Source organism: Sphaerodactylus townsendi, linkage group LG04, assembly GCF_021028975.2.
Source record: "Sphaerodactylus townsendi isolate TG3544 linkage group LG04, MPM_Stown_v2.3, whole genome shotgun sequence".
Taxonomy (NCBI): domain Eukaryota; kingdom Metazoa; phylum Chordata; class Lepidosauria; order Squamata; family Sphaerodactylidae; genus Sphaerodactylus; species Sphaerodactylus townsendi.
In genome coordinates this window covers 139,825,642-139,849,322 of record NC_059428.1, presented here as the reverse complement: position 1 = coordinate 139,849,322, position 23,681 = coordinate 139,825,642, and the positions used below count along the sequence as shown (strand labels likewise).

The 23,681-nt window shown below is 48.4% G+C and overlaps 1 protein-coding gene across 5 annotated transcripts in view; it reads left to right on the top strand.

The window, feature by feature from the left end:
* The window catches only part of CLEC16A (C-type lectin domain containing 16A), a 93,402-nt gene that overhangs the window by 12,082 nt on the left and 57,639 nt on the right, over positions 1-23,681 (top strand). For 3 of the 5 annotated variants that reach the window (XM_048494329.1, XM_048494326.1, XM_048494330.1), the window contains exons 4-11: positions 1,709-1,857; positions 8,324-8,429; positions 10,366-10,371; positions 10,760-10,883; positions 11,005-11,179; positions 15,225-15,278; positions 17,436-17,549; positions 21,510-21,720. In XM_048494329.1, coding sequence (XP_048350286.1) covers positions 1,709-1,857; positions 8,324-8,429; positions 10,366-10,371; positions 10,760-10,883; positions 11,005-11,179; positions 15,225-15,278; positions 17,436-17,549; positions 21,510-21,720 — 939 coding nt within the window. The remainder of the gene's footprint in view (positions 1-1,708; positions 1,858-8,323; positions 8,430-10,365; positions 10,372-10,759; positions 10,884-11,004; positions 11,180-15,224; positions 15,279-17,435; positions 17,550-21,509; positions 21,721-23,681) is intronic. The other 2 variants (XM_048494328.1, XM_048494327.1) reach the window with 2 other exon arrangements.

The following is a 23,681-nucleotide window of genomic DNA, read 5'->3' as shown; positions in this document are numbered from 1 at the left end:
AGGTGTTGTTGTCCTGAAGGCTATGGGTTCGAATCTTGCAACAGACAGTCGCTCCTTGATCATGTTGCTGTAAATTAGGCTCTTTACTGGTCGGACTGGGAAAGTCAACTTCTTCTGACTGACCTTTGGAGGATGGGTAAAGAACGCAAGTATGTTAAATGTTCTGGACTTGAAGCGCCCCCCAGTGTCATAGCTTGTGAGTTTTGTTGGTCAGAACCTCGAGACAATTTTGAACTGCAAGGAAAGGTGAGGTATAAATGTTTTAATAAATGAATTAATGTTTTAAAAGTATGAAATTTAATGTTGTCACAAAAATATTCATTTTTTAAAAAAAAAATAGACTACAAACCAAAATACCCTAGGGTGTTGTAGCACTTACAGGTTGTATGGCTGTGTTCCAGTAGAAGATACTCTGAAGATGCCAGCCACAGATGCAGGTGAAATGTCAGGAGAAATGCTACTGGAACATGGCCATACAATCCGGAAACCACACAACACCCCAGAGATTCTGGCTGTGAAAGCCTTCGACAATACACAAAAATTCCCTTCTTTCTTGGGAGTCAGGGGGAGAGCTATTGATTGATTGATTTGATTAAGCTTATATGCATCGCCTCCCTATACTGTAAGGCTGAACACACTCAGACAAAGCTAACTTTAGAAAAGGAACTTTATTGATTTTTGTCGCCCTAACTACAGGGTGCTGGAACTGAGGATTCTTGTCCTCAGTTCCAGTATTTAAACTATTTACAAAGACAGACAGCAACCAATCAACTCTTCCCCTCCTCCCAGCTCCTGGTCTCCCATTGGCTCTGAAGCTCTGGTGGAATGTAGCTTCTCAGTTTGTTTTCCAGCACTTTTTGGGAAAAGGCGGGAACCAGTGCATGTTGGGAGTTGCAGTCCTGACACTATACAAGTTCAGAGCGGGGTTTGACATTTCCAAGCTAAGACCAGTTTTCCAAGCTTAGACCAGCCAACTTCCCAGTTAAAATTCTTAACAATTTAAAATCAGCAGCAATTAAAACTTAGTACAATTCAGTCCTTCTCCTAGATCAGTGGTTCTCAACCTGGGGACGGGACCCCTTTGGGGGGGTCGAACGACCCTTTCACAGGGGTCGCCTAAGACCATTGGAAAACGTTCTTTTATATTTTATATCTACCAATTTTATGGTTAGGGGTCACCACAACATGAGGAACTGTATTAAAGGGTCGTGGCATTAGGAAGGTTGAGAACCACTTTCCCAGATGGCCTTCAGTTCTGTAATCCTACCCAGGAACTCGCTTTTGCAAGTTGTAAATGTCCAGTGATGAAACGTGTGCCCTACGTACGCATTCAGCAGGTAAAGCACATTCTCCCCTTTTTAAACAGAATTTGTGAAAAGTTTGCTGCCTAAAAATAGTTGGGTCTCGGAATTAAAACCTAGGTGAATCAGATAAAGGAGAAATTCTTTGTAGCAAGTTCCAGGGGGAAACATACTTTTTGCAGATACAATATGCTGTTTCGTAGGCTTTCGATCATGACTGCGCACATATTTTAATTAATCTTGTGCCTCATTTTCAAGCACTTTTGATGATTATGAGGATTACTTCTGGAATAAAACAGAATGTTCTGTGACATCTCCCGTGTCTTCATGGGAAAAAAGCATCACTTTCAGGGACTATTTTGTGCTGATTCAGTGCTGTTTTGGGTTCCCCTCCCGCCCTTTCCCAGATTACTTGCTTTCTAACAACTACGTGAACTCCATCATCGTGCACAAATTCGACTTCTCGGACGAAGAGATCATGGCTTACTACATTTCGTTCTTGAAAACCCTCTCTCTGAAGCTCAACAATCACACCGTTCATTTCTTTTATAACGAGGTCAGTAGCAATGGAAAAGAAACATTCAAGTACAGGACATTTGAAATGTGGGCATGGCCCTGATCCAGAATTGGTGGTCTTCAACTCAAAGGTCAGGCCCCGCCCAGGTGGGTTGTGACCTTCTGGAGAAATTCGATATAGTTTTGGGGCTGTTTGGTGTGCTTGCAAGAGTGTTGTACCACCAGCTGTAGGACTAGATGCGACTCCTCAGTTAAGAACATAAGAACATAAGAACTAGCCTGCTGGATCAGACCAGAGTCCATCTGGTCCAGCATTCTGCTACTCGCAGTGGCCCACCAGGTGCCTTTGGGAGCTCACATGCAGCATGTGAAAGCAATGGCCTTCTGCTGCTGCTGCTCCCGAGCACCTGGTCTGCTAAGGCATTTGCAATCTGAGATCAAGGAGGATCAAGATTGGTAGCCATAGATTGACTTCTCCGCCATAAATCTGTCCAAGCCCTTTTTAAAGCTATCCAGGTTAGTGGCCATCACCACCTCCTGTGGCAGCATATTCCAAACACCAATCACACGTTGCGTGAAGAAGTGTTTCCTTTTATTAGTCCTAATTCTTCCCCCCAGCATTTTCAATGAATGCCCCCTGGTTCTAGTATTGTGAGAAAGAGAGAAAAACTTCTCTCTGTCAACATTTTCTACCCCATGCATAATTTTATAGACTTCAATCATATCCCCCCTCAGATGTCTCCTCTCCAAACTAAAGAGTCCCAAACGCTGCAGCCTCTCCTCATAAGGAAGGTGCTCCAATCCTTCAATCATCCTCGTTGCCCTTCTCTGGAGCCTTGGGATCCAATTGGGATCCCAAGCCCAGAGGAGCCTTCCCAATTCCCAGTTCTGCCATTCCACGTGAAATTGCATTATGCTGAATCTGACTTTTTGTCCCATCAAGGTCAGTGTTGCCTACACAGACTGGCAGCTGCTCTTTAGCATCTGAGATGCTAGTTAAGCGTGGCGGTCTCTGATCTGGAGAACCGGGTTTGACTCCCACCTCCTGCAGTCCAATCCGAGGCCTCTATTGGCATCTAGGCTATAAAGCATTACATGATATTCAAAAAATTAAAATATGCAGAGATTTAAAATAGGTACGAGACATCATACAATACAACACTGCATGGAGTTAAAAAGAGAAGAGTAAAAAAATCGTAAAAAAGGACCTGAATAAAAATTTGCACCCCTTTCTTTGGAAGACGAAGCTTAATGGCTTCCTGTGGAAATTTAGCTACACTCTCGCACATTCCTAAGGTGGGTCTGTTTAGTACAAGGGTCTGCAACCTGCGGCTCTCCAGATGTTCATGGACTAAAATTCCCAATTGGCCATGCTGGCAGGGGCTGATGGGATTTGTAGTCCATGACCATCTGGAGAGCCGCAGGTTGCAGACCCCTGGTTTAGTAAGATCAGCTTGGAGCTTTCAGAAAACTTGGTCCTCTGTCTTAAAATGGGGTTTATATACTTTGTTCAAATTTCATCGTAGAACAGGCAGTAGAAGAAAGGGCGCCGTACAGTTTTGGGGCAGCCCTGCTTACAGGAACAGAGTCTTTCTACGTTAGGAACATCTTGGAATCTTCCAGATGGCAAGGTGTTGAATCTGGCCGAAGAAAAGGCCCTTCGGCAATTTGGATTTTGAAGAAAGTAAAAATAATCAGCCATTTGACCAAATTAATTGGGATCCCCAAGCCCAGAGGAGCCCCGCTTATGAGCCTCCACATGAAGCCTACTGGGTGACCTTGGGCCAGTCACAGTTCTCTCTGAACTCTCTCAGTTCCACCAACCTCATGTCTGTTGTGGGGAGGGGACGGGAAGGAGTTTGTGGGCCCCTTTGAGACTCCTTACAGTTGAGAAAAGCAGGGTATAAATCCAAACTATTCACCCTTCTCTTTTCCCAGAACCTTTTAACTTTCAGACCCTCGGTCCATCAAAGATGGCCTAGAGCACAGGCATCAAACTCGCGGCCCTCCAGATGTTATGGACTACAGCTCCCATAACTCCCTGCCAACATGATGCTGGCAGCGGATGATGGGAACTGTAGTCCATAACATCTGGAGGGCCGCGAGTTTGACACCTATGGCCTAGAATCATAGAATAGAATCACAGAGTTGGAAGAGACCACCAAGGCCATCAAGGCCAAGCCATGTAGAAGACACGGTCAAACTTGTCAACTCCACCTGGCTGCGGCTCTCTGGAGTGTCAGGCTGAGGTCTTTCACATCACTTGCCACCTGGACTTTTAACTGGAGATGCAGGGGGTTGAACCCGAGGTCACCTGGCAGGTTTTCTGTCGCCGGTCCAAGGCCCGTCCCTGAGCAAAGTGGAATTCACTGCCTCAGAGTGGTGGAGCCTCCTTCTTTGGAGATTTTTAAACAGAGGCTGGATGAGCATATGTTGGGAGTTCTTTGATTGTGTGTTCCTGCATGGCAGGTGGGTTGGACTTGATGGCTCTTGGAAGGGCCCTTGATGGCCCTTCCAACTCTATGATTCTATGACTAGGTTAGACCAACGATGCTTATAACGGGGGATTGAACCTGGGACCTTTTTTGCGCCCATTCAGCCTCAGTCCCGTGACTCTTTAGCCCAAGCAGGTTCCCCCCATGTGTCCCCCTGACCTTTTTCTCTAGCCAGGCTGCCCACAACTTGCCAGCCCCACCGCTCTCTAGTGCCTGCCCTGCAGAGCAGCCCCCTCCATCAGTGAGGTTGTGAGATGGACCCCTCCTGTTCCTGTCACGTGACTCTGCCCCATAACTTTTATCACTCAGCTGTAGTTCACTGGATCCTGTGATGCCACGTGGGTGTTAAAAGTGGAAAGTTTGTGGCCAGGAGGGACAAGACCTCCTCTGTGGTGACCCCTCAGAAATGCTTCTGCCTCTCAACAGTTGCTTACCAGATATTTTCAGATGTTGTTGAATCCCTTGTTGTTGTTACTGTTGTGTGCTGGGTTTAGTCAGTTGATGTGTTCACTGCTGTTTGCTTTTCATCGCCGATTATTGAATTCCACTGATTTTTGGTTGAGAGTCTGGATATGACTTCTTAAAAGAATAAGAGTTTGGATTTATACCCCCCTTTCTCTCCTGTAAGGAGACTCAAAGGGGCTTACAAACTCATTTCATAAGAACATAAGAACTAGCCTGCTGGATCAAACCAGCGTCCATCTAGTCCAGCACTCTTCTACTTGCAGTGGCCCACCAGGTGCCTTTGGGAGCTCACATACAGAATGTGAAAGCAATGGCCTTCTGCTGCTGCTGCTCCTGAGCACCTGGTCTGCTAAGGCATTTGCAATCTCAGATCAAGGAGGGTCAAGGTTGGTAGCCATAGATCGACTTCTCCTCCATCAATCTGTCCAAGCCTCTTTGAAAGCTATCCAGATTAGCGGCCATCACCACCTCCTAACAGTGATGATGCTTTGTAGTGACAATGTTGAAATCTCTCTCAAAGTAGCAAAATTTGCTTGGATTGCACTCAACATCAGGGATATAAGGGACAGCTGACAGTGTACTTTAATGTGGGTCTAATACTGTCTTAACCAAATCGATAGAGGAAATGTAATGTTATTTGTTTGGGTCTGAGACAGTTTTATTTAAATGTTTCATTGTATAATTATTGTAACTACCACTAGATGTTATTTTTTTCATATTTGAGACTTGTTATTGGTTTTCCACAAATTAGTTTTAAAGCCTTAATGGACTGTTATATTTATTTCCCAGTTCTTAAGTCATCTATTATGTGAGAACAAGGTCTCCTTGGAACACTAATTATTTGTTATCCTCTGGGATTTGTATTGGCTTATTTTAACTTTCATGGACGGCCTGTGACTGTAATAAAATAAATGCCTCCACTGGGGAGAAGAAGTGGGAAATAAATAGCGGAAAACAAATAGATCAAATTCCTCCAGTTCCGTTGCCATAGAGCAGAAAGCCTTTGTCTGAAGTCGATATTTGCCAGGAGAGGGCAGCAAAACATAAGAATAAACCAGAGCCGGTTTCATCTGCATCAGCTGCCCAGCAAATTCTAAACCTGCTTTCTGTCTTTCTGAGCAGGTACATTCTATTTCCATAGTGCCTTTTTGCCCTGCCGTTCTATCGGCGACATTTCCCCCACTAGATCAGTTATGAAAGCGCTAAAACTTCCAACATAAAAGCTGTAACAAGGCAGCAAGAAAAGCTGCTCTGCCAATCAAAACTTCCATTAAAAAGCAAACAAGCCATCCCTAGAGCTGCTGGCAGAATTCAGTCAACGTTCAAGGCAGGTCAGCAGAAAGTGGGATGGGAAATATTTGGACATGGCTCCGGAATGTGAACAAAGGGCGGAACTTGGTCTACGGAACCCCTTGAATGCTCCAGAGGGTCAGGGGTGCCCCAGTAGAAAAGACCCCATTCCTTGTGTGCCCTCTAGCTAAACTTGGAGCACAGTCTGCTGACTATCTGAACCTAGTGGAATTGAGCTGAAGTACACACTGCAGATCTTACCTTTCCAGTAGCTCCTTACAGACCAACTGGAATTTTGGAGGTCGGAGATTTCGAGATTCAAAGCTTCCTTCCCCGTAGATCTGCGGGCTTTGGCTCTTGAAACTCATCTCTTGAAGCCAAAACCTTGTTGGTCTCCAAGGGGCTGCTGGACTTAAATTGAGCTGTTGTATTGCTGTTGTATTTACATGGCTACCCCAGGAAACATTTATTAAGACCAACCGAACAATATGTAGGAATGTACAGCAGTGTGGAACAGAAGGTACCCTTCAGATGGCTGTTATAAACCAACACTTTGCAGTGAGATATTGTGGGTTGTCCAGGTTGTCTGGCTGGGTTCCAGTAGTATTTTCTCCTGACGTTTCGCCTGCATCTGTGGAGGGCACCAGATTGGCATGAGATGTTTTGGGGGATGAACCCCGGTCCCTCTCATGCTAGTCTCTCTGGCAATGCTTGCTCTCGTCTGAATCAGTTGAACACTTTTCTCAAAGTCAGCCCCACTTATGGCAATTGGAGTCATGTCTCACAAAGACAGGTGTAACAGTAATCAAATCTGAGAAACCTGCCTTTATGGTGCTGGATTGTGAGAATCATAAAGCTGAAAGAGGCCATCCAGACCAACCCCTGGTCATGCAGGAATTCACCATCAAAGCACTCCTGACAGATATTCATCCAGCCTCTGGTTAAAAACCTCCAAAGGAGGTGACTCCACCACACTCTGAAGCAGCGGATTCCACTGTCCAACTGTAAGGGTCTGGTACTCCAGTCAATGATAAGACTCAGGAAAAGTTCAAGAGCTTTAATCAGAACTGTTTCAGCCCCCTGGCTACAGTGTATACCTTAAGGTTACAGTTTGGTTCAACCCATCCAGCCCCCACCTTTGCATTCCCCCAATATCAGCATGAAAAGAGACAGTATTACAGTTACAATTGTTTTGGGAACAGACTTACTCCCTGTGAAAGAAAGTTTAGGAGCACTGGGAAGCTCTATTGACTAGGTCAGTGATGGTGAACCTTTTCGAGACCGAGTGCCCAAACTGCAACCCAAAACCCACTTATTTATCGCAAAGTGCCAACACGGCAATTTAACCTGAATACTGAGGTTTTAGTTTAGAAAAAAACAATTGGCTCCAAGGTGCGCGTTACTTGGGAGTAAGCTTGGTGGTAGTCGGTGGCTTTGCTTTGAAGCAACCGTGCACCGCTTCAAATGGGTGAATCACGACCCTAGGAGGGTTTAGAAGCAAGTCCCATTGCCAGGAACCGAGCTTACTTCCAGGTAAAGGATTGTGCTTTAGTTCTTCCCATGAAAATCAGTGGGGTTTAATAGCACTTAACAGGGTTACCTACATGTCATGCCCAGTGGCCCAGGTCAGCCTAGATGTGTGTGTGTGTGGGGGGATTTTCCACACCCCCATGACGAACTCTGTTCGTGCGTGCCCACAGAGAGGGCTCAGAGTGCCACCTCTGGCACCCGTGCCATAGGTTCGCCACCACTGGACTAGGTACTTGCGAAACAAAGGACAGAGGCTCCTTGGCCTTGAGGCAAAGAGATAGTGAGCCCAGCTGGAGCTGGGCTGGGTACGTGCACGCTGGCAGGCCAAAGATGGCGCGGCCTGACACCAACAGCCCTGACTGACAAAAGTTTTTCCTAATGTTTATGCAGAATATCTTTCCCTTTGCCTTGAACCCATTACTCCTAGTCCTAGTCTCTGGAGCAGCAGAAATCAGGCTTGCCTCCCTCTTCAACGTGACATCCCTTCAAATATTTAAGCATGGCTGTCATGTCACCCTCTTCACCTTCTCTTCTCCAGACTAAGCATCCCCAGCTCCCTAAGCCTCCCTTCGTAGGGCATGGACTCCAGACCTTTGACCATTTGGGTTGCCCTCCTCTGGACCCGCTCCAGCTTGTCTATGTCCTCCTTGAATTGTGGTGCCCAGAACTGGGCACAGGATCCCAGGTGAGGCCTGACCTCTCAGATGTCCCTGTCCTCTCTTCCAGCACACGAACGATTTTGCCTTATATACCGAGGCCATTAAATTTTTCAACCATCCTGAAAGCATGGTCAGGATCGCTGTCAGAACGATAACGCTGAACGTTTACAAAGGTAAGTTTCCCTAAGTCTGTAAAGTGGGCTAGCTGGGCAGTTTGATCAAGCTTTTTGAGAAAAAGGTTGACAAATCAAAGAAGTGTTTGCAAGCAAATTGTGATTCAGTTTTCTGTTCTTTTTACTGTGTGTTCTAAAGAGAGTGTTTTGAAGTATTTTTACCTAGAACTGACAAAAAAAACCCTTAATTTAAAAAATAAAACTGCACATAGTAGACTACAGAACGGTTGGCCGGGAGTCATTCTTTGCTCTGTCTCGTGTGCTTAAAGAATCATTCCTTGGCCGTGTGCCAGTGAGGGATTATAGCCTTCACAGTCAAAATTGGGATCCGTTGTCTTGAACGTCCTCTCCCGTTTTCATCAGTGAAGAAAACATCAGTCCGCTGTAGACTAGAATTCAGCTCAATAGTTCCCTTAGCTGGAAATATGGGTCACTTCCTCAGTGCTTGATAGCGCGAAAATGAGCGCGAAGGAATGAGGAATCCGTTGGGATCTGGCGAATTCTGTCTTTGGGGCCTTGTGGTTAAGAGTCCCTCTGACCCACCAATTGTGCAGCCAAAGGGTCGGTTTGGACTCGTATTTCTTGAACACTGTCTACCCCTGTACTTGTATATCCAACACAGGAATCACACAGGATTTTGAGAGGATAAAGAGCCAACGTCTGCATGCATTTTGGACTTTGGCTCGGCAGACCCTGGTCGTTGACTTCAGTGGAGGGGGGGGTGTTATAATCGAACAAGGAGCGTCCTGCTGAAAACGAGGGCGCATCTGCTCTTTCCATGTAAACATATGAAGTCAACGCTTACATTCCTATGGAGCTTTTCATCCCAATCCTCTTTTTAGTATTGCCGTTGAATTTCCTCTTCCCCTCCCCCACATCTTTCTTCAATTTCAGACATCTTTTAGGGATTAAAAGAGGCTATATGTAGCCTGGGCTTAACTGCTGACATCACTCCCAATAATGTTTCAAGATGTGTGATAATTGAAAACCTCAGATAGAAAAACTGTTTAGATTCACCAGAAGATATCTGGACTAGGTTTTTTTAGAACACCCTCATTTTCTTGACCAATTGAGTGTTGGATGCTGTCCGTAATAGAGATGAGTCACACCCAGAGGAGCGCTTTCTCCACGTGTTCAGTTTAAGCAACGCATGCCATTAAGTTGCATTCGCTCCCATTCTTGATACCGAGAAGGTTTTTGCAGCGCAGGCTCTCCATGCTGAATCCATGGATACTCGCCGAAGGGCTGCTTCGTGGTGTCTTGAGCCACGTGGCCTGAAACGTGACTCCGTGGCCCAATCTGCTGGGCTCCAATCTAGCAAAGCTTCAGATGGAGTTCACGAACACACCCTTTTAAAAAGGGTTTTTTTTAACTCCTTGGGTAAAAATGGTATTGACTAAAGCAGTGATCTTTGGAGTCTCCCTCCAGGTCCTTCGGAAATTTCTTAGGGGTTCCTTTGCTGGAAGATCGGTTGCAGCCCTGACCAATCTTCCCGCTCCATGCTAAAAGACAGGGGGCTTAAAGCAGCAGACACAAAGCGCTGTGCTCCAGGTTTTGTATGAACTGAGCAAGAAGCTGAGGGTATATCCCAGAATCCTTTGCTGCACATGGTGGGGAGGGAGGGATCCGTAACAGGCTTCCCAGAAGGCAGAGAGCCTGAAAGCCACTGTCCTAGGATTTAGGGATGCTGGCAGGGGGTGTTTGGGGGGTGGGGGCTCTTAACTGCTACCGCATTGCTTTCTAGTGCTAAGTTTGCAAATGTCCTCTCTCTCTACCTCTCCTTTTAACCTGTATTTTTTAATCTAGATAGCTTGTGCTTTTAGCTCTTTTGTCCTTTGGAAGGATGTCTCGGCCATCCCAGTTTTCCTAACCCTGTTAACCATTGTCTGTTTTTTAACCCTTTCTTCACTGATGATTCCCGTGTTCCCTAACGCAGTCTCATGTAAGTTCACTAATCGCTTTGACCGTCAGCCTTTATTTCTTTATCCTTGCTCTGTTGTCCGTTTCCTCTAGAAAGCAAGAACTTTTTCCCCCCCGCCCTGAATTGCGATAGATTTTTCCCTTGCCCCATTTGCCAAACGGTGCGTTAACAGCTATCATTTTAAATGACTCAGTTAACCTCATGAGGGAGTTGTGTGTGTGTGTGTGTACGTCATGTGATAAAATGGTGGCAGGTGCATAAGCATGAAAGAAGCTTGTTTCTCACTCACAACCCCCTTGAAGCCCCACCTTTTAAAAGGAGGCATTGTATAAATGTGTGTTTTGTTTACCTTCTCATTTTGCAAAGCTGTTCTCTGAAAGACAAAAAAAGCTCCCCCTTTTATTTCCAGTGGACAACCAACCGATGTTGCACTACATTCGAGACAAAACGGCTGTCCCGTACTTTTCGAACCTCGTCTGGTTTATTGGGAGTCACGTGATAGAACTGGACAACTGCGTGCAGACGGACGAAGAGTAAGCCCTTTTATCACTTCCTCCTGCACAAAATGAAATGCTCACCCCCTTGGGAAAACTCCTGCTTTCTGTGAAGTGGGCGGGACTTCCCCTCTGTATCCGTTCCTCTTCTCTCTCTCAGGCACAGAAACCGAGAGAAACTGAGCACCCTCGTCGCCGAACACCTCGACCACCTCCATTACCTGAACGACATCCTTATCATTAACTGTGAATTCCTCAACGAGGTGCTGACCGACCACCTGCTGAACAGCCTGTTCCTGCCCCTCTATGTGTATTCCTTAGTCGATCAAGAAAAGGTAAAGAACCAGAGATCTGAGCAGCCCTGTCCAACAATTCTGGCCGCGGGGCGATGCTGGTACAGTATTCGGTGCTGAGGACCCCCAGGTGCAGCGAATGTAGTGATAGCACTAGAATTCGGAGCAACCCAGCGAGAAGCCCCCGATCCTGGGATGAAGGGCAGACGGGGCCGCCGTGACAGGAGGACCGAAACGGCAAGAAGTTGCTTCGGAATTCTGTTTGCTGGGTTTGCTCGGGGGGGGGGGGGGGTTCTGGCCCTGTGTTTACCCACAGACACACACACACGTTGGAAACAATGGGGATGGGGCACTGAGTCCATAACTTTGGACTCCCTAAACCAAACCTCACCAAACTTGGGTTATATCATCAGAAGGGTCTCCTGAAAAATCCCTGTAATTTTGGTACTGCTAGCCTAAAACCTTCACCCCCTGCAGGCCAAAAACCAAAAAAACACACAGCACCCAAAAAAACATTGAAAATACAAAAAAATCCCACAAACGAACCTGCATTTTTGGCGCCCCCCACAAGGCGGCGCCCTGGGCAACTGCCCACTTTGCCCAATGGGAGGAACGCCTCTGGTCAACAGCCATTTGTTTGTCCTGTGATTTGTAGAGGTTCTGAATTCTGTAGAAGGTCTGAACTCGCAGACCTTCGACGTGTTGAGGAGCAGCCGCCCAGTGGTTTCTCCGGCAGGATAGGGAGGGGATCCTCCCCCACTGATAAGTGGCAGAAGACAAGAAACAGAAGGCCTGGAGTCTTGGACCCAAAACTTGGCTTGGCTCAGTAGATTACCCAGAGTTTGTTGTACTACAAACCCCAGTACACAGGGACTCCTGGATTCTGCGTGACCTTTGAGACTGTCTGAAATCATTTCATGGCAGTGGTGTACCACCCTAGGGACATGGTGCACACCGCCAAGCCCTGCCCCCTGCCATCCTGTAGGCCATCTCCTGCTGTCCCCAGGGCCTGGGGATGGGCTACAGGGAGGCTGGGGACGGGGCTTCACCCTCTCCACGCTTGGGGCGGGGCTCAGGGACACAGAGCCCCCCCCCCCCCATCCCTGCAGGCCAGCTTTCAAAAGCCGGCCTGCGCAGAGGCGGGGGCGTGACTTGGCACCTCCAAGCCCCGCCCCCAGGCACGGGAGCGCCCAGAGAAGTTTACCTGGGCGCCATTCCCCCCCCCACACACACACACGTCTGTTTCATGGAGAGAGTATTTCTGTCAGTCTTAGGAGCCCCGCGGCACTCTTAATGCGTTTGCTAAAGGGCAACCCGGTTTGCCTTTCAGCAGTCCTTGCAGGGGAGAGAGCCTCTGCACATCCTCAGGCGCCATCTTTTTCTCCCCGGAGCCCTGCCAGAACAGCCGAGCTCGCGATCTTGCTTTAAGAGAGAAACAAGGAAGGACTTGGCTCCTTCGCCGTGATTTCAAAGAGGCTGTTAAGAAGACTTTGGCTCCTGGGGCAGCGGATGCAGGAGGACTCTCCAGGGAACACTGGGGCCTGGCTGGCAAAACGTGAACCATTCTTGTCAACAAAGAGCCTTTGTCATCCCTGACCGGGATCTTCTTGCTCTGCGAGCGCAAACGTCTGAGTGGGAGGCCTGAGTGGCAGGGGTTGAATGTTCGGCTCCTGGTTATTTTCCTTCTGGAGCCTTGGGAGGAGCAGCGGTGGCCTAGTGGTTAAGATCAGGCGCACTCTAATCTGGAGGAACCAGGTTTAATTCCCCGCTCTGCCATTTGAACTGTGGAGGCTTATCTGGGGAACTAGATTAACTTGTGCACTCCAACACACACCAGCTGGGTGACCTTGGGCTAGTCACAGTTCTTTGGAGCTCTCTCAGCCCCACCCACCTCACAGGGTATTTGTTGTGGTGGGGGGGAGGGAAAGGAGATTGTCAGCCCCTTTGAGTCTCCTACAGGAGAGAAAGCGGAGGGGATATAAATCCAAACTCTTCTTCTTGGTGCAGAGGAGCGTGGGGCGGAAAATGCCTGTCATGGGCGATCTGTCCCTTTCTTCTACCAATGAACCAGTAAGTTCTGTCCAAGAGCTTGGAGGCAAATGCTGAAGGAGGGCGGCTTCCAGGGAGACCTCCCCTGCCCCTTTGGGAACGGAACATAAGAACATAAGAACTAGCCTGCTGGATCAGACCAGAGTCCATCTAGTCCAGCACTCGCAGTGGCCCACTAGGTGCCTTTGGGAGCTCACCTGCAGGATGTGAAAGCAATGGCCTGCTGCTGCTGTTGCTGCTCCTGAGTACCTGGTCTGCTAAGACATTTGCAATCTGAGATCAAGGAGGATCAAGATTGGGAGCCATAGATCGACTTCTCCTCCATAAATCTGTCCAAGCCCTTTTTAAAGCTATCCAGGTTAGTGGCCATCACCACCTCCTGTGGCAGCATATTCCACAGGAGTGGAACGCTGGCTTGGGCAGGCCTGTGGTCCAATCCTGGCAGGTTCTTCCTCAGCCATCTGTTGGCGTCCAGGGACTTGGTGTTGCAGAGCCCCCCCTTGCTTAAAATCAAGGTCCCTTTCTCGGCCATGCTGTCACAGGAGAGTTGAGGCTGCTCGGTTGACTGCCTCGTGTCTCGGGTACTGAGCCACATCCAGCATTCATCTCGGGTGACTGCTCTGTGAGTAGGGAAACACTTGGGCGCACTTCCTGAATTCAGCTCCCTCTGGAAGGCTTCACGTCCTTTCTAGTGGTTCAAATGGAGGGAGTTTAAATCCACAGCTGAAGGGCCCACTTCAAAGGCCAGGATGGGTCAGAGTAAATTAGTACAACTACCGGCAGGTAGGGATGAACTTATTACTTGTGAAACGACAAGGTTTGTTGCTGCTGTCGGTAGAGATGACGATGACAACGAGGCAGGCTGAGATACATGTTTATAGCTGCTGAATCGCATTTCAAAATCCGAGCAGCGGAGCCTGCATTAGTGGGACAACGTCAGGAAGCAGTTAAGCAGCTCTCCTCTGCTCTGCTGGCTGTAACAGTCGTCACTTTGGTAGTATTGCTGCCATTTTTGTTGTACCAAAGCAGTTTACACACCATTTAATGTAATGATAGTGCAATAAAACCAGCTAGTAACCAACCACAGCATCCAAATTAACCCAGCAAAAGAGATGTATTTATTTACTTCGTTTCTCCTCCGAAGGGGACCCAGAGTGGCTGACGTTGTCCTCCCCCCCTCCATTTTATCCTTACAACAACCCTGCAAGGTCAGTTTGGCTAAGAGTATGTGGCTAGCCCAAGGTCTCCCAGCAAGCGTACATGGTGGAGCTGGGATTCGAACCTGTGTCTGCCAGATCCTAGTCTGACACTTTAACCACTACAGCATGCTGATTCTCTGAATCTGCACAGTAGTTCTGCAATGCCAGCCGCTCCACTCTGGGTCATCGGCCATCTGGATTGTTAAGTGGTTTTTATACTTGAGATATTTTAAATGATCATTGTGTATTTTTCCTGTGAAAACGTCCGGAAATCGTCACAGGCTTTCATGGCCAGGATCAACAGACCGTTGTGGGTTTTCTGGGCCGTGTGGCCGTGGTCTGGTAGTTTGCTCTTGACATTTTGCCCAAAACGTTAGGAGCAAAAACTACCAGACCACAGCCACAAAGCCCATAAAACCCACAACAGCCTGACAGAATTTCTTGATTTTTGTTTGTGTTGCCGTGGCCCTGGCACACGTGTGGTTCAGGTTGTTTTAACTGCTTGAGGCGTAAACACTGTGTTTTGGTACTTGTCCAAAACCTGGGGGAGGAAGCAGAGGTGTGTTGAGAAGTCGTTCCATTGTAGATTTCTAGCTTCCTACTCTCCACCCACTTTAAAAAAATGGTTAAAGTTGTTTCTTAGTGTCATAAGAAACCAAAAATATATGCAAATGACCTTAGAAGAAAGTGGTTTTTTTCCTCCAGTTTTGTCAGTGGGTTTTCGGAATTTCTAAAAAAATCTCCCTCCCATCAATTTGAAGTGATATCATTATCTCTGTCGCAAACAGGCTGAACCTTCCCAATTTTAACACTGTTGTCTTCATCCTTTGCTGCTGCAGGGCGGGGAGCGTCCGAAAATAAGCCTCCAGGTCGCCCTGTATCTCCTGTCGCAAGTACGTGTCTGACGTTTCTGGATGGGGTGCAGCGTATTGTTGAGAATGTCAGTGATCTTTCCAGTGAAATCCCAAGGTGGATCCAGTGATCATGACTGCTGCTTTGATGCTCACGCAGCGCCAGTGGAGAACCTGGTGCTTTCAGTGGCGTAGCTACCACAGGGAGGGGTGGGGACAAATGCCCCGGGCGGGGCCCAGTTCGATCACATGGGGGGCGTAAAATTGCCCCACACACCCCTCCCCCTTTCCCCCTCGGACAGCCCCGGCCCTGCCAGGCCACTCCTTCAGCCGGCAGAGGCTGAAGGAGTGGCCTAGTGGGACCGCCGCAGAGCACCCCTCAGCCTGCCCCTGCCAGGCCCAGCATAGGCCACAGCCGAGCACCCCTTGACCCCACTAGGCCCCACCAGGCTGCCCAGGACGCTTCCAGCTCAGGTAAATGGGGAGCAGGGGGGGGGCGTAGCTATCACAGGGGGCGCCGTTTTGCCCTGGGTGCCATTTTGCCCCGTTAAGCCTCTGGATCAGTGTTTCCCAACATTTTTGATGTCACAGTACTCTTGACCTCACTCTTCATATCTCAGGGTACCCCTGCCATCCCCCCTATCTTCCCCTCCCAGTTCCCCTGCTTGTCACTCCTACCCACCACCACCTTCTCCTCCCAGGGTGAAGGGAATCACGGGGTGGCGGGAAGTGGCTGCTGACCTTGCAGCAGGTCCTGCCCCCTGGGCCAGCTCCATGTCCTTGCTGGCACCAGCAGAAGACACTGCAAAAGTGAGGGAAGCTGGTAGCATTGCTGCGGCACCCCAGGGTACCATGGATCCCTGGTTGGGAATCACTGCTCTGGGTGCTGTAGAGGGGCCTGTATAGTCATTGCCCCCGGCGTCTGCTGTATTTCAGGGGAAGAGAGTTTGGAGAGTGAGGGAAGTGTTTTGCGGTGAGTGGACAAGCAGGTGGGGTAAAGTGAGACTGTCGCTCGGTGGTAGAGCATCTGCTTGGCATGCGCAAGGTGCCAGGTTCTCTCCCCGGCATCTCCCGTTGAAAAGATGAGGTAGTAGGTCCTCGCAGGGGCATTTGGAATTCTGACCCGGCATGGTGGGCGCAACAACAAAACGATTGCCACAAAAATGGCTCCACCCGCTCCCTAAAAAATTTGGCAGGAGTCAGGAAAGGTGTCGGCAGTCGCCATTGGAAGACCTGGACTTCAGAGACTAGAAAGCAGCTGCCAGCCTGAGTAGGCAACACTGCCATTGGTGCAACGGTGCTTTGATGCAGCTTAATGTGTCACTCGAGTCCCGTTCAAGGGAAGGAAACTCGAGAAATGCCGTAGAAATACGTAGAAAGGTTTCTTAGTTTAGTTTATTTATATCCCACTTTTCTCACGATGAGGACCCGACGCAGATTTTGCCATTCTGTCTTTCTCCGTTTTATCCGCGGGTCAACCCTTCGTAGGCTAAGCATGTGTGATTTGCCCCAGGTCACCCATCGGGCTTCCACGGAAGTGCAGGGATTCAAGCCTGGGTTTCCCACATTTTAACCACTACATCACACTGCTTTTGGGAAGGAGCCTCTACCTCATTCTTCTGGTGGGGGGCCAAGTGTTGGATTGAAAGAAACAAAGATACTCCAGTAGAAAGATAGCTCCTCAGCAAGAAGAACCATAGAATCATAGAGTTGGAAGAGGCCCCAAGAGCCATCAAGTCCAACCCCTGCAATTCAGGAACACACAATCAAAGCACTCCCGACAGATGTTCATCCAGCCTCTGTTTAAAAACCTCCCAACAAGGAGACTCCACCACACTCAGAGAGGCAGTGCATTCCACTGTCGAACAGCCCTGGTGGTCAGGAGGTTTTTCCTAATGTTTAGGTGGGATCTCTTTTCCTGCACCTTAAATCATCACTCGGTGTCCTACTCTCTGAGGCAGCAGAAAGAGTCAGACTGGAACTCTTGGGACTGCTGAGCTAGCTTTCCATTGTGGGGGATTTTTGGTTCAGGGTGTGTGCCACGTGAATGTGGCTGACTGTGTAGCTTTGCTGCTTCTGTGGGGCTGAATTGGGCTAGAGAGGTTAAGATAGAAGGAAACATCAAGAAATATCAAACTCTCTGGGACACCCACAGGTCGGCTCCATTCTCACATCCCCTTCTGCTTCTGTCCCCTGCAGGTTTTCTTAATTATACACTACGCACCTCTGGTGAATTCCTTGACCGAGGTCATTCTGAACGGAGACTTGTCAGTGTTTTCGGCGAAAGTGGAGCAGGATGTCCAGAAAAGCTCGGTAAGCCAAGAATGCAGCTAGATTCAAGAACCCATAACGCCATAGAGACAACATGATTTTCAGGTTATCGGCTTTCAAGACTCAAAGCAGCCAGGAGTCTTGAAAGCCCCCTCTCAAATTTCTTGTTTGTTCTCTGTGGTGCTGCTAGACTTGAATTTGGCAGTTCTACGGAAGACAAACACAGCTGGCCTGTTTGTTTTGAGTTAAGGATCAGAGCATTTGGTGTTTTCTCAGAGGACGTTTTTGCATTTGCTTTCAGTGCGCAGAAGGTTCCCAGGAGAGTATTTGGTACAGCCTCATCTTGTTATATTTTCTTTCAAGGCAGGAAACTGACCTGTTCTTGCCTGCAGACTCTGAGAGATGAAAAAGATCTCTTACCTCTGAAAACAATCTCCTCTTCCTAGCACAGTAGCTCACGCTGGGTTGTCTTGCCCACTTTTCTTGAAGTGGGTTTTATTACTAGGAAATCTGTGGTTTGGTGCTGCGGCACCGTTTCCACTGAACCCGTTCCGCAGAATTTCTTGGGTGTGAGGTGCTGTTCTGCTTCAAACTGTTTGGGGGAGTGTTTTGGACAAACTGTTATGGCTTTTGTGGGTTTTGCACTATCAAAACAATAATTCTGTCCTTTTTTTAAAAAAAAAAAAGAAAGGTTGAAATGTTCTTGTACTATTCTGGGGCACCACTTCCTATAGCCAGAGATTGAAAAGAAGCCCGTGGCCTTTACAGGCAAAAAGCAGCCCTTGCTAAGTAGGACACTGGCAAGATCTTGGTGGCTCAGCATTTCACCCCCTGTGCTAAGTGAGAAGAAGGCAGGCTTGCTGCAGGGTAGAGCAGCAGAAGAGCAGCGTGGTATAGTGGTTAAGAGCAGGTGGATTCTAATCTGGAGAACTGGGTTCGATTCCCCACTCCTCCACCTGAGTGACAGAGGCTTATCTGGTGATACCCTATGAGGAGAAACTTGGGGATTTGGGGATGTTTAGTCTGGAGAAGCATAGGTTAAGGGGGGACATGATAGCCACGTTTAGATATTTGAAAGGATGTCTTGTTGCTGAGGGAGCAAACTTGTTTTGTGCTTCTCCAGAGACTGGGATCAGGAGTCCTGGGTTCAAGGTGAAGGAAAAGAGATTCTGTCTTTTGGGCCCCCACTGTCACCCCAGTGGGGACCCAAAGCAGGCTTTCATCATGACGAGCCCCTGTTTGATCCTGCCTTGTCTCCCATCTCCTGACTAGGATGCGGAGCCCTTTCTCTTCTCATTCCCCCTCCCTGTTGTGCTTATTGGGGGGGGGTTGCTTTGCTTCTCAGGCAATGCCCAATCAGCTCACGAAACCCCTACTGTTGTAGCTCTGTCAGTAGTGTGGAATTGTCAGGCCTGAGTCTGACGGTTGGGGGTGGCGGGCATTCGCAAGGGATCTGCGAGGCTTCTCTGCAGGTGTCCAACTATCGTGCTCCCACTGTCTTTGGCCTCGGAGCCAGAAACAGCAACAGCTTATCAAGTGTGAAATGTTCCCAGCTCTCTTGTGCTTTGTCCTAGGGATAGAGAGAACCGTTTGGGTGCAGGGGGGGCGGGGAGCTTTGGGGAATATAGGCAAGTGTTTTGTGCGGGATCTTCCGAATCGTGTTTGCTGATGTTCACCTTTTGCTTCAAAATAAAGACTTTAGAGCAGTGATGGCAAACCTTTTCCAGACCAAGTGCCCTAATTGCAACCCCAAACCCACTTATTTATCACAAAGTGCCAACACGGCAATTTAACCTGAATACTTTTTGTTTAGAAAACCGGTTGGCTCTGAGGCATGCGTTACTCGGGAGTAAGCTTGGTGGTAGTCGGTGGCTTTGCTTTGAAGCAACCGTGCAACTCTTCCAACAGGTGAATCATGACCCTAGGAGGGTTTACTCAGAATCAAGCCCCATTGCCAGCAACCGAGCTTACTCCCAGGTGAAGGATCGCGCTTTAGTTCTTTGCATGAAAATCAGTGGGGTTTAACAGCACTTAACAGGGTTACCTACACTGACTCCCCAAAGCTAGGTCTTAGGTTTCATGCTAATAATCATTCCCAGCAGCCCAGGCCAGCCTAGATGTGAGGGGGGGGGGGGGGGCTCTGTCTGCGCGTGCCCACAGAGAGGGCTCTGAGTGCCACTTCTGGCACCCGTGCCATAGGTTCGCCATCACTGCTTTAGAGCAAATCTACAGTTTCAATTGTTTTTGGACCCGGGGTCTGGCAGGAATGTAGGTTGTTTTGACACTGGGGGGAGGAGAGGTTTCTCCACCTCTGGACCGTGGGACTTGAGGGGTGCCATCCCCCTTGGGAACTGGTAATCAGGGTTGGGGTGACATGGCACAGGGGGTAACGAGGGGTATAAATGGTGGCTGCATTCCTGGCTGTGCTTTGTTCTGGCAATAGAAGTCTAAACTCTTATCCCTGGTGCCATTTCATAATAGAGAAACAAACTGTATACAGTCTTGTGATTGAACAGTCCAGGGGCACAACAGCTATGTCATTCTCCTCTCCTCCGCTATATTCTCACAACCCTAACCCTGAGAGGTAGGCTAGGCTGAGAGCTGGATGACTAACCCAAGATCACCCAGCCGGCTTCCGTGACAGAGTGGGAATTTGAACCTGAGTCACCTGGATCTATGCCATGGAGGATATGCTGCGTGCAAAAAGGGAGCGGAGAACAAGCAGAGTCTTGTTCAGGAAGGCTGATAACAGTTCGACGGCAGAGGACCAGGCACTGAGCCAAATTGACACGTGGGCCAGATTCTGGTGTAAAATACATGCTCAAATGCAAAAAATTCTTAATTTGCAATATAAGATGGAACCAGGGTTATATTTGTTAGGGCTATACAATATAAAAGAACTCCAACCGCATTCTAAGTTTATAACTTACCTTACGGCGGCAGCAAGGTTACTAATTGCAGCCAACTGGAAAGTAAAGAAGGTTCCATCTTTAGATGAATGGTTGGATAAAATTTACATGCTTATGGATATGGATTGCATTGCATTATCTTTACAGGAAGAAGATACAAAGAAAAGAGAAAATATATGGACACCCCTGAAAACCTTCTTTTTACAAAAAAAGACAGAATTGAATTAGTTAAATTCAACTCTTAATGTTTTCAAAGTTATTAGTGTAAAGTCTACATAAGTGAAGCTCTAATAGTTATACTTTCCGTATTTCGATAGTAGGTTAATTTGTTAATAAGGAAGAGAAGCCTTACTTAACTACTCGGCGAACATACTCCCCATTGTGGGAGATTTAAATAAGAAAATTTAAGAAGTATGCTGTTAGATTGTAACGAGAAAGTATCTGCAACTTTATATATAGTAAGGTTTTTTTATGTATAATGCAAGATATTTATTATTGTATTATATTTTAATTTACTAATAAACTTATTTTTTTAAAAAAGGAAGGCTGATAACAGTTTGACGGCAGAGGGCCAGGCACTGAGCCAAATTGACACGTGGGCCAGAATCCCCTTTGCAACGCAAAATTGGTTGTGAGGGCTCGTGCAAAACTGAATCAGAGCAGCGGGGCTTAGAGAGAGCGGCTTAGGCCTTTCCTCAGTGCCTTTGGAAGCAGCAGTGGCGTAGTGGTTAAGAGCAGGTGCACTCTAATCTGGAGAGCCGGGTTTGATTCCCCGCTCTGCCGTTGGAGCTGTGGAGGCTTGTCTGTGCATTTCATTTTTTCTTCCTAAGTGTAGTATCTTGGGAAAGGATGTCCTTGGGAAGAGGCCTTCTGACACCTGGGGGCCGTTGTGCTTGCAGATTGCCTCTTCCCCCCTGCTCTTTGTGGATCTAGGAGAGCTTTTGCAGCACTAAACACCAGCACAAAATTCAGCGTCAAACCACACACTTTGAGTGGAGCCATTTGTGTGAAAAAGTTACTAGGCGTCCAATGCTGCCTTTGCAAGTTCCGCTGCCCGGTTCATGGTTCCTGTTTGGTTTCGTCCGTGTCTTAGGCCAAGTCCGGCATCAGATGCTTCATCAAGCCTTCTGAGACGTTGGAGCGGTCCCTGGAAATCAACAAGCACAAGGGACGAAAGAGGCTGCAAAAGAGGCCGAATTACAAAAACGTCGAGGAGGACGAGGAAGAAGAGAAGGTGCCCGAGGAAGGCCCGGAAGGTACGGAGGGTCTTTCCAAAGGTATCAGGCCAAGCAGAGAGAATGAAGGTGAGCGCATAGATCAGTGGGGGAGAAAACAATTGAACGCATCCAGCTCACAAATTGCCGCTTTTTGTTGTAGATCTGAGTCCTGCACTTGGGTTGTGATTTGTAATTCACTGTCACCGTGATCTGGGAGTTGTGGGTTCAAATCTCATCTTGCCCACAAACTCCCACTCTCTCCTAGCCTTGCCCCCATCAGTAATGTGGGGGGAACGGTGCTGGCCTACCTTGCAGGACTGCTGTGCGGACAGCAAGGCCTTTTGAAGTCATCTTAGAATGGTTAGCACTATCATCCTCTTCGGAAGAGCTGGCCTTCTTTCCCACACTTCGGTTAATTCTGGCTTTATTTCCTCGTCACCTTCCCGTGTGCAAAGTTCTATCCGGTAGCCATCAACCTGTTTCGGTTTCGCAGTGTGTTGAGTTGTGGGTTTTGTTGCTGCTGTTTACCTTCCTGAATGTTGCCGCGTTATTTATGATTTGATTGATGTCATTCCCTTATATTCTGCCTCTCTCTCAACGGAGACCCAAAGTGGCTTATTGTTCCCTCCTCCACTTGGTCCTCACGACAACCTTGTCAGGTTGCCTACGTTGAGCGAGCGCGACTGGCCCTGGGTCGCCCAGTCAGCTTCCCTGGCAGAAGTGGGGTTTTGAACTCGGGTCTCTGAGATAATAGTCTGAAATTCTTCACCCCTGCACCGTGCTGTTTTACGTATCCCTTCTCTCTCTGCTGTTCAGGAAGAAATGCTATGTAAAAGGTATCCAAGCGTGGTGCATGGTGGACTCTAATCTGGAGAACCTGGTTCAATTCTCCCTCTCCTCCACATAAAGTGGGTGGCCTTGCTGGATGGCCATTGGCCAGTCCCAGTTCTCTCCGAACTCTCTCAGTCCACCCAGAGGCAGGGAGTGCCCCCTCCCACATCTTTGCCCTGAGTCAGGCTGTCAGGCAGAGGTCTCGAGTCGTGGGAGGGGGCAGGTTCTGGTCCGAGGGTCGTCAAGCAGCTTCAGCACCAGAGGCCCAGTTCGGGGGTCAGAACACACAGAGTCAACAAGTCAGAGGCAGCGTTGCAGCAGTCATGGGTTTTGCTGTGTTCAGGCTGGTACACTCTGTGAACCTGCTTGATATAGAACCATAAAGTTGGAAGAGACCCCAAGGGCCAGCAAGTCCAACCCCCTGCCATGGAGGAACACACAATCAAAGCACTCCCGACATATGTTCATCCAGCATCTCTTTAAAAACCTCCAAAGAAGGAGACTCCACCACACTCTGGATAGTGCATTCCACTGTCAAACAGCCCTGACGGTCAGGAAGTGTTTCCTGATGTTTAGGTGGGATCTCTTTTCCTTCACCTTGAACCCATTATTCTATGTCCTAGTCTCTGGAGCAGCAGAAAACAAGCTTGCTCCCTCACTGACATGACATCCCTTCAAATATCTAAACGTGGTTATCATGTCACCTCTTCACCTTCTCTTCACCAAGCTAAACATACCCAGCTCCCTAAGTCTCTCCTCATAGGGCCGTGGTGGCGAACCTTTGGCACTCCAGATGTTATGGACTACAATTCCCATCAGCCCCTGCCAGCATGGCCAATTGGCCATGCTGGCAGGGGCTGATGGGAATTGTAGTCCATACATCTGGAGTGCCAAAGGTTCGCCACCACTGTCAGAGGGCATGGACTACAGACCGTTTACTATTTAGGTTGCCTTCCTCTGGACCCATTCCGTCTTGAATTGCGGTGCCCAGAACTTTACACAATACTCCAGGGTCTTCCAGCACATCAGTCTTCACCCTGTGAATACTCTTGTTTCTCCCTACTACAGAAGGTGCCTTCTTCAGCTAGCGGGCACACTCTTCCCTATTTAACTCGCCTGAGCTCCCTGTGTTGCTGCCTCTGTTGACATGTGGGCTCAGGTGAGCTGGGTGCATGAGTCTCTTCAGCTGGAGCAGGGCTGGGTGCCCGGCCTGCTTT